Here is a 19316-nt window from a genome sequence, read left to right as displayed (position 1 = left end):
AAGAGTCTATGAAGACTGCTACAATTAGTATATACACGTATTCTTCACATTTTTAACCCAAAACCACTACTCATAGCCGGGTCTCATGCAGTAGATACCTCAACATGAAGTATTGTAATTTTTTGGTATCCATACAACTGATAATGAAAAATTAAAATTAAATCACCATTACTCACTAAGGTACATTAATTTTTGTAATGTCAATCAAACACATATTTTGTCTATGGACATGTAATTTTGTTGTCAATTTCATTGCCATTGCCAAAATCACAGTGTGTCAATTAACTCACATACGGCATGTTCCGGATAATAGTTAATGAATTGACAACTTTCGTAAGTGCCGCAGAGTGATGCACACAGGGCAACGTTGACGGCTGTACTGATCTTGCGCATCACGTGGTTCTGGGGGCACGCGTCATCCTTCAGGTGCCACATAAGTGATGACGTAAACCGAGAAGGTGTTACTCTGGACTTGCCGTAAAGAAAGCATGTGCGGTTGTTTGGCGTGTCTGCGTGATGGGTGGAATAAATATAAACAGTATATATACGTGACTCGCTACGGGAAAATGAGTCAGATGTCGCCCAATGCATTATTAGTAAATGGACAGTTTAATGTGGAAAAAACACTTTTTATGATCTATATTTGCATGGTTAACCTTTAGAACACTTACTTTTAGGCAATTAAGCTGTAAATACAACAGCTTTGTGGTCACACTCATGTCTAACTTGTATCCTTTTGTACACAATGGTAGTTTAAAGCCATTGGACCCTTTCGGTTCAGAAAAAAATAGAAGTTCACAGATTTACACATTACTTACTGGGTTTACAGAAGGCAATGGTGAAAGACTTCTCTTGAAATATTATTCCATGAAATGCTTTACTTTTTGAGAAAACAGCAAAACAATATAAATTCTCGTTTGTTGTTAACGAGAATTACGGATTTCTTTTTAAACACATGTCATGACACGGCGAAACGCGCGGAAACAAGGGTGGGGTTTTCTGTTGTTTTCTCCCGACTCCGATGACCGATTGAGCCTAAATTTTCACAGGTTTGTTATTTGATGTAGAAGTTGTTGTACACAAAGTGTGGGTCTTGGACAACACCGTTTACCGAAAGGGTCAAATGGCTTTAAAACATCACTTTACTTGTAATTCGTTTTTCAGAAAAACCATGTATTGGCTAATTTCAAACGGAAATAACTCAGCAACGCGATACACCCCAAAGCTAAGACATATACCAAATTACTGCTGTTAGTGTGTTCTTTCGAACCATGCATATAACTCCATCCTTGAAATTGTCAACATCTGACTCATTCTCACGTAGCGGGTCACATAATTTGGTACCTCACCATGCAATGCCTCAAATCCTATATAAACATTATAAAGAGAATATTTCACTCAACAAATAAAAGGAAAGCTGCTTTTCTTTGATTTTTTTTTTTTTTTTTTTTTTTTGGGGGGGGGGGGGGTGGGGGAAAGGGGAGAAACACACACACACACACACACCCTTACCTGGTTCGGCAAACGGAGATTCTATTGAAGATGGCACTGATGTCTCCGAAGCCATTGTCGGTTGAAACCGAGTGGTTTCAGTCGATATCCTTTCTACAACCGATGCTTTCGCAGCTGATGACGTTGCAACTTTAGCCGGTGACGTTGCACTTGCAGTTGATGGTGTTGTCAATGACGTTGTAAACTCAGACGATGCGGTCGTAACTTCAGCCAATTTAGACGACGCGGTTGTAACTGCGGCCGTTGACGTTGTTACTGCGGCTGACGCTGTAGACGACGCGGTTGTATCTTCAGCCGATGACGTTGTAAACTTAGACGACGTCACAACTGCGACTGATGACGGTGTTTCAGACGACGTAGTTGTCAATGAAGCCGATGACATTGTAACTGCAGACGATGCGGTTGCAACTGCAGCCGGTGATGTCATAAGTGCAGCGGATGTCTTCGCCACTACGGTTGTGGATAGCTTTTCTTCCGTCTGTGTTCCCTCCTCACACATGACGGGACTCAGTGTCAACTCACAATCGGCATCGTACTCAGCGGAATCCGCTACATCCTTCTTATCTTGAAAGAATAAAACGCATGTGCTCGTAACAGGAGCAGGATTCGGGAAACCCAATTGCCATTCTGTGCAATAAACAAGAATGAAACAAAATCAATTATTCTCGCAAACCAGTCATTCAATTATCAGTGACAGTTCCAGAAACAAGTTCCATATCGCAGCAGAGGTGGCGGTAAAAAAAATAGAATATACGCGGTCAAGATGACAATGACAATTACAGTATACAGTGATGACTCATTTTAGTATTTGCCAAAAATGTACAGATGGAAGCGGGTCATACTTCTTGCTTTTTGAAAACCAGATATATCGAGTCCGGGAATCGAACCAACGACCATCTGCATTTTAGAAATGATGTCTCGAGTTAACCACTCAGACAGACTACTGAGCGTGCACATTTATGAATGGATATGTAAATTTTCCATTTTTAGGACGTAGTTTAAGGACTATTTAGAAGGTACAGAGGGGTTTGATCTGCCCGAAATTGTTCACACACACAAACAAAACAAAGTGTAAATTTTCAATACAGGATAAAAATGGTTTGTCTTGCTCTGACCAATATTTTTTTTCCTTTGCTGCTGTGCCTGATTTTTCCCCACTGTTGCTGTGCCCGAATTCGGTAAGGCAGTTTCCCCCTGCCTTAGTCTTTAACCAATGTCACGCACGAAAAAGACCAGCGCTGTGTGATATCTGGGGTCATGTTTGACATCTGGCCCCATGCCCCCTGCTGGGTCATACTCCTATTTGATAGATATATTAAGCCACCCTGGAGTTGTATTTTCCTTGACAAACTTACTCCAGAAACCCCCGTAATCCGCCGCTCCTCTGTAATAGACACTTTCATCTATACACGTAAACTCCTGCGATCCAGACGGTGATTTGCAGCCAACCCACACAACAAATTCCCTTTCCCCCTGGGCTACCATGAGCGTCAACACGTCATCGAGTTCCCGTTGAGTGTTGATCACCACCACACTGCCTCCGACATCAGCGCAGATACCGACGGCGTCACTGTAGATGTATTTGTATGGAGCTACGACATGTAGGTACAGGCAGCTCTCGCCGATCAAGTTGAATCGCGGGTCTGAGCAACCTTTAAATGAGAAAGCCAAATCAGAATATAAAAATCCACAACAGTCAGGTGTGACCCATATCTGCGTCAGGCTGACCTGTAAACTGGTTAAAACTGTTTTTGTTTGTTTTTGTTTTTGGTGGGGGGGGGGGGTATAACTTTGACTCTGTTTATAGTTTGTACCCTTTCTGTGTAATGTTGACAAGAATAAGCGATCCAGAGATTTCATTTGCCCCTGTGTTTTCTTTCTACTGGGTTGGGTTAGGGGCGGTTTGGCTTTATAAAATAGCAACAAGGTTAACCATCATTAAAGTTTGCACGTGGCCGATCGCGAAATTTAGACGTATTAAAATTCCCGCTCAAAACTACGTATGTATGCATTAAACGTGTCCACATCTAAAGCAAAAATGATTTTTTCTTAAATAAAAATTGCTCAAAACCTTCAGCTGATGTGTCCCTAGTTCCGATTGAAACGCAAGTTATTTGTCCCTTAGTTTCAATCAATAGAGTGAATTCTAGTAGAAAACTTAAAGGCAGTGGACACTATTGGTAATTACTCAAAATACTAGTTGGCGTAAAACCTTTCTTGGTGACGAGTAATGATAGTACAAAACATTGTGAGAAACGGCTCCCTCTGAGAAGTAATTTTCAACGAACATTGATTTCGAGGCCTCAGATTTAGAACTTTAGGTATCGAAATCAACCATCTAAACGCACACAACTTCATGTGACAAGGGTTATTTTTTTCTTCATTATTATCTCGCAACTTCAATGACCGATTGAGCTAAAAGTTTCACAGGTTTGTTATTTGATGCATATAATAATAGATACACCAGCTGTACAGGCTAGTCTTTGACAATTACCAATAGTGTCCACTGCCTTCGCGGGATGCTGCAGTGAATTAAAATAAAACAGCTAATTTTGTGGATTGTTACCGTCCCCTACCATCGACGTCACAGCGGGAATTCAAACATATTGTCGGCAAAAAGAGTCTTGTCCCTAACTACACGCGCCTAGGTACCAGGCCACACAGTGCACACGTCTTTATATGCACACAGCCAGGGGGCCCGACGGCTCGGGTTACCGACACGACGTCACGTTTATGCCCCTTAGGGGTGGGTTGGGTTCCCCTAATCTCTTGAAAACCATTTTTTAAAATACTTGCGCATTTAATAAAAAAAACATATATATTTTAGGTTGAAATAGTCATGTTTAATCGTTTAAATTATTTAAAAAAATACACTGCAGCAACCCTTTAAGGAGAGTAGCTGGCTGCCTTAACGTTATTTCACTCACCTTCAGTGTAAGCAATGGCCACAAATGATGAACACATAAGTAGAACTACCATGACTCGGTGCAACACCGCAACCGTGCGCAACTCCATTACAACCCTCCAACCTACTGCGTGAATTCTACAAGAATAAATAAAGTTGTACAGCAATGAAGTAGATCATGTATACATGTACATTGGTAATGACGCCAACAAAATGGAAACGCATCATGCGAAATTATTTCGTCTGCCCCATCCTTGATTTGAATTAAAAATGTGCCTCAAGTTTATTTAGTATGACGCATGCCTCCATTGAGCTATGCTCTAAATGGTTGCACCCGATAGATTTAGAAGATTTGTTATAAACTATTTCTTTGACGTCATTCTATTGTTAAAAGTGTAGATTATTTTTACGAATCTACACTTAAGTGTAGATTCGTAACATAATGTGTATGAAAATTAATGTCTTTCAAAAATGAAAGATAGCATGAAGTGAAACAATATGTAGCTTAAACGATGATCTTTCAATTAATTTTGCAAAAATATTTTAGAATGTTTACACGTACTTGATAATGTTGCAAGCACTACACATAAAAAAAAAAAAAAAAAATGCCTAAACATTTTGTAAAAAATCAATAAAATGTCACCAACCATCGTTTACAACGTGTACAAATTTAGATAGACTATATACTGTTGTTTATATTCAGAAATCCAATTAATTAAAACTGTTACATATATCCAATGGGGGGGGGGGGGGGAAACAGTTTAAGTCAAAGAATAGACTCTAAAGTCTAGATTCGTTAATACGAATCTACACTTTCTCGTCCATTTTCCTTAACAGAATGGGAAAAAATCCTCTCCCGACATTTCTGTGTACAAAATTGGGGTCACTAAAAATTTTCAACGTTTTGATGAAACCAATAACACGAGCAAAAGGTATACTTGTACATGTTAACAACACACTTAATAACAAAACTCGTTGCAAAACTGCAAAACAATCTAAAGCATTACAGAGAAAGTTTTGGTGGTGTTGACAACGTACCCCAGAGGACGTTGCAACTAAACATGTTCCTGGATGTAGTTTTTTTTTAGCAAAAATTTATACCCGTCAAACTTATGGTGTCCTTACCTTTGAAAATGACTCGATATTTTTTAAAACGATAAAACACTGCAGCCTACCCGGTATAATTTTCGAGCTCGCTCATTAACAGTCCTCCAAAACCTGTTGGAACGTACCGTAACTCCTCTATAGTAATATTTTGGGTAAATCTGAGCAGACGTAGGTTTTTGTTTTTAGCGGTCACTCTTTCTGGTGTTTTCCTCTTTCTGTGCGTGCGTCTAAAAAATTCACCGCCAATTTCTCATTGCTCTTATTATTACCAACGATCACCGTCAAGAGGCGTCATCTCAAGAGGCAGTAATTTACCATAATTGTCTTATTTCGGTCGTTTTTCATATTACTTAATTGAGTGTGTGAATGGCTCCCGGCACGCAAGTGAGGAAAATTGATAAACTTTGGCGTGATGTCGTTTCCAGGACAATGGTGTATACGGCTCTCTTAGTATTTATGCATGAGGTACGTCACAATTCTAACCCGAAACGAGGCTATAGCACAGCCACTGCAAGTGGTGGTGGACTCTTTTTGAGTAATATTAAGACAAAGAGAGGCGTATACGCCTCTCTTAATACTTATGCATGACGTCATAATTCTTACTCAAAATGAGGCTATGGGCGCACGTTCCCCATCACCTGCAGTGGCTGCGCCCATCGCCTCGTTTTGAGTTAGCATTGTGACGTACCTCATGCATAAATATTAAGAGAGGCGTATAGCCTCCTTTTGGGTAAGATTTATGACGTCATGCATGAATATTAAGAGAGGCGTATAACCAACCGACACGCGCTTCCAACGTTGATAGCGCATCATGGGCGATATACCGAGCGGTTTAATTCGGTGAAGGTTGTGACAAAATCATTAAAGGTACACGTTGCCTTGAACCGGGTGTGTTGGTAACCAATTACAAAATGTATATGTTAAAAATTATAAGATAATGATCCTCACAAAAAAATATGCCTCGAAGTTGTGTGGTTTTCCTTTTACTTTGTTAACTCACTTTAAGTCAAAGAATAGACTCTAAATTGTAGATTCGTTAATACGAATCTACATTTTCTCGTCCATTCTCCTTAACAGAATGGGGGAAAATCCTCTCCCGACATTTCTGTGTACAAAATTGGGGTCACTAACAATTTTCAACGTTTTGATGAAACCAATAACACGAGCAAAAGGTATACTTGTACATGTTAACAACACACTTAATAACAAAACTCGTTGCAAAACTGCAAAACAATCTAAAGCATTACAGAGAAAGTTTTGGTGGTGTTGACAACGTACCCCAGAGGACGTTGCAACCAAACATGTTCCTGGATGTAGTTATTTTTTAGCAAAAAATTATACCCGTCAAACTTATGGTGTCCTTACCTTTGAAAATGACTCGATATTTTTTAAAACGATAACACACTGCAGCCTACCCGGTATAATTTTCGAGCTCGCTCATTAACAGTCCTCCAAAACCTGTTGGAACGTACCGTAACTCCTCTATAGTAATATTTTGGGTAAATCTGAGCAGACGTAGGTTTTTGTTTTTAGCGGTCACTCTTTCTGGTGTTTTCCTCTTTCTGTGCGTGCGTCTAAAAAATTCACCGCCAATTTCTCATTGCTCTTATTATTACCAACGATCACCGTCAAGAGGCGTCATCTCAAGAGGCAGTAATTTACCATAATTGTCTTATTTCGGTCGTTTTTCATATTACTTAATTGAGTGTGTGAATGGCTCCCGGCACGCAAGTGAGGAAAATTGATAAACTTTGGCGTGATGTCGTTTCCAGGACAATGGTGTATACGGCTCTCTTAGTATTTATGCATGAGGTACGTCACAATTCTAACCCGAAACGAGGCTATAGCACAGCCACTGCAAGTGGTGGTGGACTCTTTTTGAGTAATATTAAGACAAAGAGAGGCGTATACGCCTCTCTTAATACTTATGCATGACGTCATAATTCTTACTCAAAATGAGGCTATGGGCGCACGTTCCCCATCACCTGCAGTGGCTGCGCCCATCGCCTCGTTTTGAGTTAGCATTGTGACGTACCTCATGCATAAATATTAAGAGAGGCGTATAGCCTCCTTTTGGGTAAGATTTATGACGTCATGCATGAATATTAAGAGAGGCGTATAACCAACCGACACGCGCTTCCAACGTTGATAGCGCATCATGGGCGATATACCGAGCGGTTTAATTCGGTGAAGGTTGTGACAAAATCATTAAAGGTACACGTTGCCTTGAACCGGGTGTGTTGGTAACCAATTACAAAATGTATATGTTAAAAATTATAAGATAATGATCCTCACAAAAAAATATGCCTCGAAGTTGTGTGGTTTTCCTTTTACTTTGTTAACTCACTTTAAGTCAAAGAATAGACTCTAAATTGTAGATTCGTTAATACGAATCTACACTTTCTCGTCCATTCTCCTTAACAGAATGGGGGAAAATCCTCTCCCGACATTTCTGTGTACAAAATTGGGGTCACTAACAATTTTCAACGTTTTGATGAAACCAATAACACGAGCAAAAGGTATACTTGTACATGTTAACAACACACTTAATAACAAAACTCGTTGCAAAACTGCAAAACAATCTAAAGCATTACAGAGAAAGTTTTGGTGGTGTTGACAACGTACCCCAGAGGACGTTGCAACCAAACATGTTCCTGGATGTAGTTATTTTTTAGCAAAAATTTATACCCGTCAAACTTATGGTGTCCTTACCTTTGAAAATGACTCGATATTTTTTAAAACGATAAAACACTGCAGCCTACCCGGTATAATTTTCGAGCTCGCTCATTAACAGTCCTCCAAAACCTGTTGGAACGTACCGTAACTCCTCTATAGTAATATTTTGGGTAAATCTGAGCAGACGTAGGTTTTTGTTTTTAGCGGTCACTCTTTATGGTGTTTTCCTCTTTCTGTGCGTGCGTCTAAAAAATTCACCGCCAATTTCTCACTGCTCTTATTATATTACCAACGATCACCGACAAGAGGCGTCATCTCAAGAGGCAGTAATTTATCATAATTGTCTTATTTCGGTCGTTTTTCATATTACTTAATTGAGTGTGTGAATGGCTCCCGGCACGCAAACGAGAAAAATTGATAAACTTTGGCGTGATGTCGTTTCCAGGACAATGGTGTATACAGCTCTTTTAGTATTTATGCATGAGGTACGTCATGCATGAATATTAAGAGAGGCGTATAATCAACCGACACGCGCTTCCAACGTTGATAGCGCATCATGGGCGATATACCGAGCGGTTTAATTCGGTGAAGGTTGTAACAAAATCATTAAAGGTACACGTTGCCTTAAACCGGGTGTGTTGGTAACCAATTACAAAATGTATATGTTAAAAATTATAAGATAATGATCCTTACAAAAAATATGCCTCGAAATTGCGTGGTTTTCCTTTTACTTTGTTAACTCACTACGGGTCGGCTATAACTTTTGTGAGTCAAAAAATTGACTTCACAAAATAATTGGCGTGCCGTGTTAGTTCACAATATTTTTAACGGAAAACTGCACAATTTCGATGCACATTTTGTGTGGAACATTATATTTTGCAAATGAAACAACTTTCTGACCAGAACGCGTTTCATAACGAACGGTTCACAAACTTGCCCGATCCAAGGAAACGTGCCCCTTTAACCCTTTTAGCTTTTGGACCGCCCAGCCGCCTATCGGTGTACTTTAACATGGGGTAGGAGGAATTCCTCTAAGGAAACAACTATACGCCTCTCTTAATACTTATGCATGACGTCATAATTCTTACCCAAAATGAGGCTATGGCGCACTTCACCCATCACTTACAGTGGCTGCGCCCATCGCCTCGTTTTGGATTAGCATTGTGATGTACATCATGCATAAAATATTAAGAAAGGCTTCCAAAAAAAGTAACATCAAAATAAAAATGGATAGTTATTATACGCATTAGTCAACCTATGTATAGCTGTTTAAAGATCATTATTGTTTTCCCCCTTCACAGTTGACTTTTTAAAATGTCGATGCTAATGATGATGAAATAATTTAGCTCTTACCCAACAAAACGCTCATTGAGAAAATGAAATTATCAATCATTGTGATGGTTTTGTTGAAAACTAACGCCATAGCATTAAATTAGTTTGAGCATCGATCCATATTAAAGCCTTTAGAAGCTATTGTGTACATTTTACCTTATACAAAAATTAATCGCCATACAAATTACCAGCAGCCGTTAACAAGAGGCATTTATTGTTCCCTATGGACGTATAGCTTCTAATAAAACAAACATTACAGAACAGGACATTACTCAAAACAAATATTAATTTAAAAACTGACTTGGTAATCATCATTGGAGAGCTGTTGAAAGTATAAAACATTGTGAGAAACGACTCCCTCTGAAGTAACGTAGTTTTTGAGAAAGAGGTAGTTTCTCACTAAAATATTAAAAGACTTCTAGCTAGAAGTTTTTTATCTCTATCTGAAAGCACACAAATACGTCCAACAAAGGTGTTTTTTTCCTTCATTATTTTCTCGCAACTTCGATGACCGATTGAGCCCAAACTTTCACAGGCTTTTTACTTTATGCTTATGATGGGATACACCAAGTGAGAACAGTGGTCTTTGACAATTACCAAACATGTACAGTGCCTTTAAGCCTTGGCTACCTTTTGAAATTTGAACCACGATTCTAGTTATATACTGCAAGAATCTTGAAAACTAATAACTTTTTCAGGAAACTCGGGCGGTACAGGGACAGAGGCTTAAAGGCACTGGACACTATTGGTAATTGCTTAAAATAACTGTTGGCATAAAAACTTACTTATGGTAACGGCCAATGGAGAGATGTTGATAGTATAAAACATTGTGGGAAACGGCTCCCTCTGAAGTAACGTCGTTTTCGAAAAAAAAGTTATTAACTCACTAAACATATTTGAATTTGATTTCGTGACCTCAGAATTTGATTTTGAGGTCCCGAATTCCAAGCATCCGAAAGCACATGACTTCGTGTGATAAGGGTGTTTTTCTTCCATTTATCTTGCAACTTCGACGACCAATTGAGTTCAAATGTTCACAGGTTTGTTATTTTGTGCATAGAAATACACCAAGTGAGTAGACCGGTCTATGACAATTAATACCGAAGGTGTTCATTTTTAATGTAAAAAATGACATCTCGATCAACATTTTAAATTATTTTGACCCCAGTGTTCAAAGCGATAGCCTAAGTCGGGCTTCAATAGACAATAACGTTCTTACCATGTCCTAAATAAAATGTTGAGTGCAGAGTTGAGTGTCTATTATTGTTTACTTTTAGTTTAACAAATATCTCCTGCAACATTGTGAACGCCGACCCTCTCTCTTTTACTATACGTGGAGCATGTTATTTTGTCATTTCCATGTTCTTCATTCATTGAACGATGAATTTCAGCATAACGAAGTTGGGTGACTGGGGTTTGAAAATTATTACAAAGTCCGTTTGAGGGAACATCAGTCTCTGTAGAATCTCGGCATTACCAATATAAGTGCTCGTTTGTTTGTATAGACTCTGAAATACAACCTTCCAAGTTCGTATAAAGTTCAACCCTTCATTCGAGGACAATGTGATGTTATAAACATGAGGCTTCGATCCATTGATTTTATTGTTTCTGGTAACTAGAGGGGAAAGTTACGTGCATCAAAACTGTAACTTACCCGAAACTTAATAATATAAATAACTGATCAATTATCATGATTATCGATCTAAATATTGATCGACAGAGAAATCCCGTCTTAAATCACTACGCAGTCATTTAAAATGTACAAACAATTATCCATCTCAATTTTGTCATAAGCATCCTCATGAGTGACGTCATTGAACTGTCAAAATGATCTCCGCTGTCAACCATTGAAGAAGAGATGTCGAGCCCGGCAACTGAGCCACACGTGACCACCAATAGTGTGACTGAGTGGGCATGTGCGCGATGGGCAATTTACATCATGGGAAGGGTTTTGCGATTAGCAATGGGTCTCTCCCATGTATCTCTATTCCATGTTCAGCTAGCAAACCATGGGTCTAGCCCTATTGATACCACACTGCCCCGTTACATTGAAGGTTTGTCCTCTACATCTTATTAAAAAAAATACATTTTTACTTGGTGTTTTTTATATATATATATATTTTTTAATGTAGAGTAAATAGCGACTGGACTTGTGGACAAGTCGTATGGTCCCTCTCACGAGGTGATATAGTCGAGTTGTCACTGCTCTCGCGCGAACTGCTGGTTGCTGATGACTAGTCTTGGTGCAAGACGTTTCTCGTTTCCTTTTCACGCACACCGCGGCCAATTCACCGACAGCGCGCGCGCCGACTCACCTGACTTTAGTTCACTCACCGCCCCCGGGGCGGTGAGTGGACTATGAGTCAGGTGAGTCGGTTCGCGCGCTGCGGTGATTTGGCCGCGGTGTGCGTGAAAAGGAAACGAGAAACGTCTTGCACCAAGACTAGTTGCTGACTTATCGGGCAGCGCGTAGTAGTCGCGCAACAAGCAGTTTGAGCGGAGAGCACCGCTGCAACTCGATTATCTCACCGCGTGGAACCAACGACTTGTCCACAAGTCTAAATAGCGACCTCATCATCAGTACAGACCAAGCGAAGGGTCCTTTTAGCATCTTTTGTTTTGTCTCAGACCCTGCTCATTATTATTTTATAAAAGGGTCAACCTTTCAAAAGTCATAAGTTGCATTATTAAGGACAATGTGACGTCATAAAATGAAGCTTCTGATTTGTTGTTAGCAAATAAAGGAGGAAGTTAACCCAGGTTGAGCTTCGTGTCCATAAAATAAATACACCAAAAACTGTATACCGAAACATAATGTCAACAATTGGTCAATAATCATCGACTGAAAGATCAATCGTTTAAAAGAAATGTGTTCTCAGTTCACTGTTTAGTCTATTTGAGTGTTCTTCTTTAGTGTGATATGTTGTCCTATGTTGTCAGTTGTTGAAAAATAATAACAACAATTATCCACCTCTGTCGTCTCTGTCAGAATCCCCACAAGTGAAGTTAATAAAGTGAATACAAAAAATGCTCTCCGCTGCTGTCGAGTAGTTTGTTGAAGGAGCGGCATCGAGGCTCATCGTTGATCCACACACGCGACCAAACCCTTGATCTGTAACTCCTTGGTGATGTGACTGGTCAAGCAGATGGGATCATGCGAAGCGGCCGTTGGTGTCTGCCTGCAGGCAGTACAGGAGCGGGTTGGTTGGTGCGACGGCAGGGCGCTGACAAACTACATAGCACATCCCGTCACAGTCTCCGTCATACCAACTTCCATTGAGAAAAAGAACCATCTGCGCACAATCTTCAGGCTCTTGATTGGGCTCTCCTGGATACCAGTTGAAGAAACTACATTCTTCGCCTCCCTCCCCAAGCTGCACCCACTTCTCTTCTTCCTTCTTTTCAGTGCAGCCAACCCAGACCTTACCTCTTAGGCCTACGACTTTACTGAACATCTCAAAGATATACTGATTCTCTGTTAGTGACGTAGAAACTACCAAGCCTCCGCTCATATCGGTACAGGTTTTGACCGCGTCTTGAAAAGTCATTTCCTTCATCACTGACTTGTAGCATGACTCGCCAAATAATACCCACTCAGAGGGGCAGATCAACCTTTCATTGCAGCTCGATACCACGAAATAAAAGGCAACTGCGAACAGTAGAACTAAGGTCTTCATGATTGACTTCATGCAAGACTTTCTGTGGAGATGAATTGACAGTTTGATAACATTACAAGTCTCGTAATAGAAAATTCCAACTTGCATGAACAACGCTTTAGAATGAATCTAATCGGTTCAAGAATAGTCGCTGCGTCATGTCGCTATGGAGATCTTATTATGATTATTTTAAACCAGCATTGTTACGATCGTCAATCCATATCTAGGCCACTATATACAAACACCACGTTGTATATTGCACAGCATTATGGGTATTAGTAATTGTGTCCCGCAGAGACAGATAGACATTGACGGGAGAGATCGATAAAACCAAACCAAGACCAAGTGCAAAATGTGTATGAACAAAAATCAATACGTCTAAGTAATGTATTTTTATATACTCACAAAAGATTTAACTCATTTCTTTTTTTACTCAACTGGACACTATTGGAAATTTTTTGTCTAAGACAGTTTTCTCACTTAGTGTATCTTAACATATTTTATGCGTAAAAATAACAAACTTGTGAAAATTTGAGCTCAATATTATTGGCCGTCGAAGTTGCGAGATAACTCTGAAAGAAAAAAACACTCTTGTCATACGAAGTTGTGTGCTTTCAGATGTTTGATTTCGAGACCTAACATCTAATTCTGAGGTATCGAAATAAAATTCGTGGAAAATTACTTCTTTCTAGAAAACTACTTCACTCCAGAGGGAGCCGTTTCCTACATTGATATGTTTTAATATCAACCTCTCCCCATTACTCGTTCTTAAGTAAGGTTTTATGCTAATAATTAGTATCCACTGCCTTTAAAGCTATAAGTATATACTCCAGGGGATAATGAACAAGTTGGATCTGAAAATGCTCAGATTCTCAGATTGTTTGTTCTAATATAATTACGGATTATACTTCAACCGTGCAGAGTTTCGGCGCATCATTCTGACGAAAATAAAACACGTGAGATTAAACAGAAGGGCAAGAAACATATTAATTAGCACAAAACAAAATTTATGTTTTAAAATAAATAAAACAGAACAAAAGAATGAAAAAAATAGTAAACAAGTAAAAATATCGAACAATCAACTACCAAATAAACAAAATGAAAACAATATTAAACAAAATAAATACATGTATGCCTACATAGAATAGTACATGAATGTATGAAAAGGGGAGTATGTAAAATAATAATAGAAAAAAAAAAAAAAAAAAATAAATAAGTGTATAACAATATGCAGATGGTGAAGACAATGCCCCTTTAAAGATAATAATACAGTCTGATTTTGTTTTCTCTGAATTGACAGAATGATGGTTTCGTTTTAAAACGAAAAACATACACCCAGAAACGTTTACATTGTGCCACGCGGTCAAACACGCATGTGGTCTGACCACATGCAAAATTACATGGTACGTGTATGACTGCTTTATGCGTGTTTTTACATTGAATTTGTTCGCATCATCGACTCCATCATTGCAAAACTGAACAAGAATTATTTTATAGTTTTTGTAATTGTAGATGAGACCTGTTGGAGGGGTGCGTTTTTCGCGGCAGTAGCGCTGACCAATAACTGTTTCGTCATTGGCCACAGTGATTGACAAAAATGGCCAATTCAACCCGAATTCAACCCATTCAGTGGATGTGCAAGACCTGTAACCAAGTGTGGAAGTCCGGAATCGTCCCAGATGACAGGAAAGATGGTACTATCATCTGTATCCCAAAGAAAGGGAGCCTTGCTGATTGCGACAACTGGAGGGGTGTAACCTTACTGTCGGTTCCTGGCAAAGTTTACTGCAAGATGATTCTGAACCGGATCTGTGGCCTGGTAGATAATGGGCTACGTGAGGAACAGGCAGGTTTCAGACCGAAACGCTCCTGTGCAGAGCAGATCTTTACTCTCCGTCGCATCATCTAGAAGAGCCAGGAGTTTCAGGTGCCTCTTGCGGTCAGTTTTATTGACTTCAGTAAGGCCTTTGACAGTATTCACAGGCCTTCCTTGAGGGAATACTCCTTTCATATGGCATTCCGGAAAGGATAGTCAAAGCGATCGGAAACATCTATGACAACTCCCGCTGCCGTGTTCGGACCGAAGACGGTCTCAGTGACTGGTTCCAGGTACTAACTGGTGTGCGCCAAGGCTGTATCTTGTCTCCTATTCTATTCGCTGTGGCCATTGTTGGGTTCTGAAGACAGCTACGAAGGACCGTTTGGACTGGAGGAGCCAATCTGTCCGACCTTGATTTTGCTGATGATATCGCAGCATTGTCCGACAGTACCCATGGTCTCCAGACTGTAATGAACTCAATCAGTGATGCCTCAGCTAGACTGGGTCTTATGATCAGCAGAAAGAAAACGAAAATCATGCTTTCAGGTGATCACCAGACAACACCTGACATTCTCGTTGGGCAAGATAAAGTTGATGTAGTGGATGACTTTACCTTCCTGGGAAGTTCCATCAACAGCCAGGGATCAATGGATCATGAAATCAGCTGCAGAATAGGTAAAGCCTCCGCAGCCTTCAACCAGCTTAATAAGATCTGGACATGCAAGAAGTTCTCTCTTCAAACCAAGCTTCGCTTCTACAATTCCAACGTGCTATCTACTTTACTCTATGGCTGCGAAACTTGGCACTTAAAATCAAGTCAAGAGAAGAAACTTGATGCATTCGACTCAAGATGCCTAAGGAAGATCTTGGGCACTAAGTGGAGTGACTTCGTCCGCAACGAGGAGGTCAGAGAACGATCACAACAAACTCCAGTGTCCAATACAATCTGCGGGCGGCGCATGAACTGGCTAGGCCATGTTTCGCGGCTCCCCCCTTCGAGACTCGCCAATCAAGTCCTGTGGTGGAATCCGCCTCGAAGGAGGAAGAGAGGCCGACCTAAAATGAACTGGCACCAGACCATCCAGCGGGACCTTCATAGGGTCAATAGAGGCTGGAGCGACGTCAGGTCACTGACTGCTGACCGATCTGCCTGGAGAGCGTTGACTGCTTCATGCGTCGGATGACGCAGGAGCCCCTAAGTCTAAGTAAGTAACCCGAACTGTAAATACGACCGCGGAAAACGCACCCTTTTTTATGATGGGGGCCTTGGCCCTATACTAACGAAATGAGGACTTTCCTTTTCGTTTAGACTATACAGTTGAGTTGTGCCTCTTTGAAACTAATTAAAGCCTCGGATTTAGGTTTCGGCTTACAATTACTAGGTCCCGTCTGCCTGTTAGAAGCCCCTTAGGTCTACGGAAGGCACTAAAAACTAACCTCTACAGCGGTTCGGAACTTTTCGTGTGCTCTCGGAACATTCCGGCACGGTTCGCGACGATCCCCCACGCAGCAGGTTTGGGGAGTTGTTAAATAAGAGTGGACTAACCACTAGGACCTGGTTGTTAATGATTTCATGTCTAAAAGATGCAAGTACTGCTTCAGACCTCTTTATTCATGAGTACATTTGTAGCAGCAGATTTAGGGAGTTGTTACATAAGAGTAGCCTTGCTCAAGGCAGTCGAATTATTCACTCCGAAAAAAGACCGCCGCTGTATAAAAACCCACCCGTATTCACTGTGCGTAAAACCCACCCGTATTCACTGTGCGTAACATCGCACGACACGATGCCCCCGTACACTATCCGCATGCGAAGGCCGTCAGGCCGACAGCCTTGTAGGATCTGTGTTGAAGCCACTGACCTCATTACTATAATAAGCGAAGAGTTCCCACGGTCAGCTCATTACCAAAATGCCCGCGAAAGACGAGACATGTTTACCTCACACACCACCACCACGGACGCATGATAGGGTCCAAAGGTCGTGATAAGGGAAGTGCGTGATTGGACGTCAAAATGAATAATTCATTTGCCTCACATCCTGTGTTGTCTGATAGGTCTGACGAACGATATACATATTCATGAGCTGCATACTAGCATATCGTCGAGCCCCCCCAATTTCGTCCACTATTGGAATTTTTTCAATACAACACATTAAAACGGGAAGATACCGATCCGACAAGGCTGTCGGCCTGACGGCCTCCGCATGCGGTTAGTGGTGTACGAGTGCGATGACTTGTGTGAACAGTATTTGTGCGATGTGACAGTGTGTATACGGGTGGGTCATTCGGTGTGATCGCACACACCATGCACAGGGTATACGGCGGGTGGGTTTACAGCTGCGTCTTTTCGGAGCGAATAATGCGACTGCCTTGAGCAAGGCTAACATAAGAGTGGACTAACCACTGGGACCTGGTTGTTTATATTTTCACGTTTAAAAGATGCCAGCACTGCTTCAGACCTCTTTATTCAAGTACTTTTGTAGCAGCAGGTTTGGGGAGTTGTTACATAAGAGTGGACTAACCACTAGGACCTGGTTGTTAATATTTTCATGTCTAAGGATCAGCACTGCTTCAGACCTCTAAATTAAAGTACATTTGTAGCAGCAGGTTTGGGGAGTTGTTACATAAGAGTGGACTAACCACTGGGACCTGGTTGTTTATATTTTCATGTTTAAAAGATGCAAGCACTGCTTCAGACCTCTTTATTCAAGTACATTTGTAGCAGCAGGTTTGGGGAGTTGTTACATAAGAGTGGACTAACCACTAGGACCTGGGGCCTTTTTCATGAAGCCTTCTTAGGCCTTAGTAAGCACTTACGTGTTACTAGTTCGTTCTTAGCGAGTTGCGTCATATTCACGAAGCACTCGTAACTTCAATCGAGTGCGTAAGTCCTTATTATTGCTACGTGGGGTGTTTTCGGCTTCGTAGCGTTTTCTTAAACCCTTTTTCAACATTCCTGGCCAATATTTTCGGGCGAATTGAGCTTTATGTCAATTACAACAACTTTTAATATGTTCTACAATCCTTGCGACATTTTCTCAAACTTTCTCAAAATTTTTTGAGAATTTACTAACCTGTTTTTTTTCTTCACTTTTTAGTAAATTTTTCGTAATTTTGTTATTTTATTTCGTCATTAAATAATTATTTATGTTTGTTTATTTAGTTAATAGTAATAATAATATTGGGCATACAATGCGCGGGTATCCATCTAAATATGCTCATGGCGCAGTTACACAATAAACGGGAAAAAGTCCTCATTAGATGAGGCTTGAGGGAAGTTTTGAACAAAGCTATTGATGGAGAAAGTTTAACATGATCCGGCAAGTCGTTCCATAATGAAGGAGCAGCAGAAGTAGTTGATCTTTCACCCCATGATGTTTTGGCCAGGGGTTTCCTTAAAAGACTGGCGGTTGGAAGTATGAGGTTGGAGTCCTTCTGAGAGATATGGTGATAAAGTACCTTTTGATATGAGCGATATACATACACAAGGATCTTGAAGATGATTCTATCCTTAATGGGTAGCCAATGTAGATCTTGTAGGATAGGTGTGATGTGACTCGGGTGTTGGACCGAGGTACGTACAATTCTGACGGCAATATTTTGAAGGCGAGACAAGCAGTAAATTTATTATGCAGTCCATAGAGGAGAGAGATTCTCATGTCAAGTCGGGAGGTTACAAAGGTGCGAACGAGTTGCTCTGTAGTATTCACTTCGTTTACTTTATTTACTTCGTTTATTTATTTAATTTATAATTTTAGTTTAGGGGTAACCAACTACATGTTGTACTCTCATTGCATGTTTGCGTCGTGTGCAAGCTTGCGAAATCTCTGAATGTCATCCTATTTGTGATGAACCACTTTGGTAGTTCTGAGGACTTTTCCAACACAGTTGATTCTTCGCGATTTGCCCAGGTGTCGGCCTTTCTCTTCAGCGTTACAACTTCTGAAAATTTGTTATTAAGCACCTACCAATTCAATGCAACAAGGAACACTAACTTCACTATCTCAGCAGGCGAGAAACTTCGCCTTCCAATGATTCCCCTTTGCCTCCTCCTCGCGTTGCGGGACAACGGTCTTCCTCCTCGCTTTAGTCTGGCTCACCATGTTTGCAGGGTGACAAAATAATATATCTTCTAAATGACGGTATAGCCAGTCCAGTCACTGTATAAATACTCATTCTGGACAATGAGATCACGCTCCAGTGAATTACATAACAAATCCATTACTGTTCAGCTCAAGCACGTTCCCGCTTAAGAGGGCGTTCCGAGAGGTTTAGTAAGTAATGCGGTAGTAAAGCGACACGAATGCTTCGT

The 19316-nt window shown here is 40.6% G+C and overlaps 2 protein-coding genes across 4 annotated transcripts; both read right to left on the bottom strand.

Moving 5' to 3' along the window:
- Positions 1-51: 51 nt before the first annotated feature.
- LOC139954479 (uncharacterized) lies at positions 52-7209 on the bottom strand. 3 transcript variants are annotated; one of them, XM_071954293.1, is made up of 5 exons: positions 6890-7209; positions 4440-4555; positions 2868-3164; positions 1513-2139; positions 52-509 (listed from the first exon to the last, which is right to left on the bottom strand). In XM_071954293.1, exons 2-5 carry the CDS (start codon positions 4525-4527, stop codon positions 268-270), a joined length of 1254 nt encoding a protein of 417 aa, XP_071810394.1. In that variant the 5' UTR covers positions 4528-4555; positions 6890-7209; the 3' UTR covers positions 52-267. The 3 variants fall into 3 exon arrangements, with proteins under 3 accessions (XP_071810394.1, XP_071810393.1, XP_071810391.1); XM_071954292.1 differs by lacking the exon at positions 6890-7209 and adding an exon at positions 5543-5862; XM_071954290.1 differs by lacking the exon at positions 6890-7209 and adding an exon at positions 5593-5862.
- A 5475-nt stretch (positions 7210-12684) lies between these two features.
- On the bottom strand, positions 12685-13209 carry LOC139949257 (snaclec 5-like). Its single transcript, XM_071947656.1, has one exon. The coding sequence runs from the start codon at positions 13207-13209 to the stop codon at positions 12685-12687; it is 525 nt and encodes a 174-aa protein (XP_071803757.1).
- Positions 13210-19316: the final 6107 nt, after the last annotated feature.

This window comes from Asterias amurensis, chromosome 2, assembly GCF_032118995.1.
Source record: "Asterias amurensis chromosome 2, ASM3211899v1".
In the NCBI taxonomy this organism is placed as follows: Eukaryota; Metazoa; Echinodermata; class Asteroidea; order Forcipulatida; family Asteriidae; genus Asterias; species Asterias amurensis.
The sequence above is the reverse complement of the archived record's forward strand: the minus strand, read 5'-3'. Positions and strand labels throughout refer to the sequence as shown.

Excerpts from the sequence above, each read along its gene's own strand:
- LOC139954479 (XM_071954290.1), bottom strand. The coding sequence starts at position 5,618 with ATGAGCGAGCTCGAAAATTATACCGG. Across the intron at positions 3,165-4,439 it reads GGCCATTGCTTACACTGAAG|GTTGCTCAGACCCGCGATTC; the intron begins GTGAGTGAAATA and ends TCTCATTTAAAG. Across the intron at positions 2,140-2,867 it reads GGATTACGGGGGTTTCTGGA|AATGGCAATTGGGTTTCCCG; the intron begins GTAAGTTTGTCA and ends TTTATTGCACAG.
- LOC139949257 (XM_071947656.1), bottom strand. The coding sequence starts at position 13,209 with ATGAAGACCTTAGTTCTACTGTTCGCAGTTGCCTTTTATTTCGTGGTA.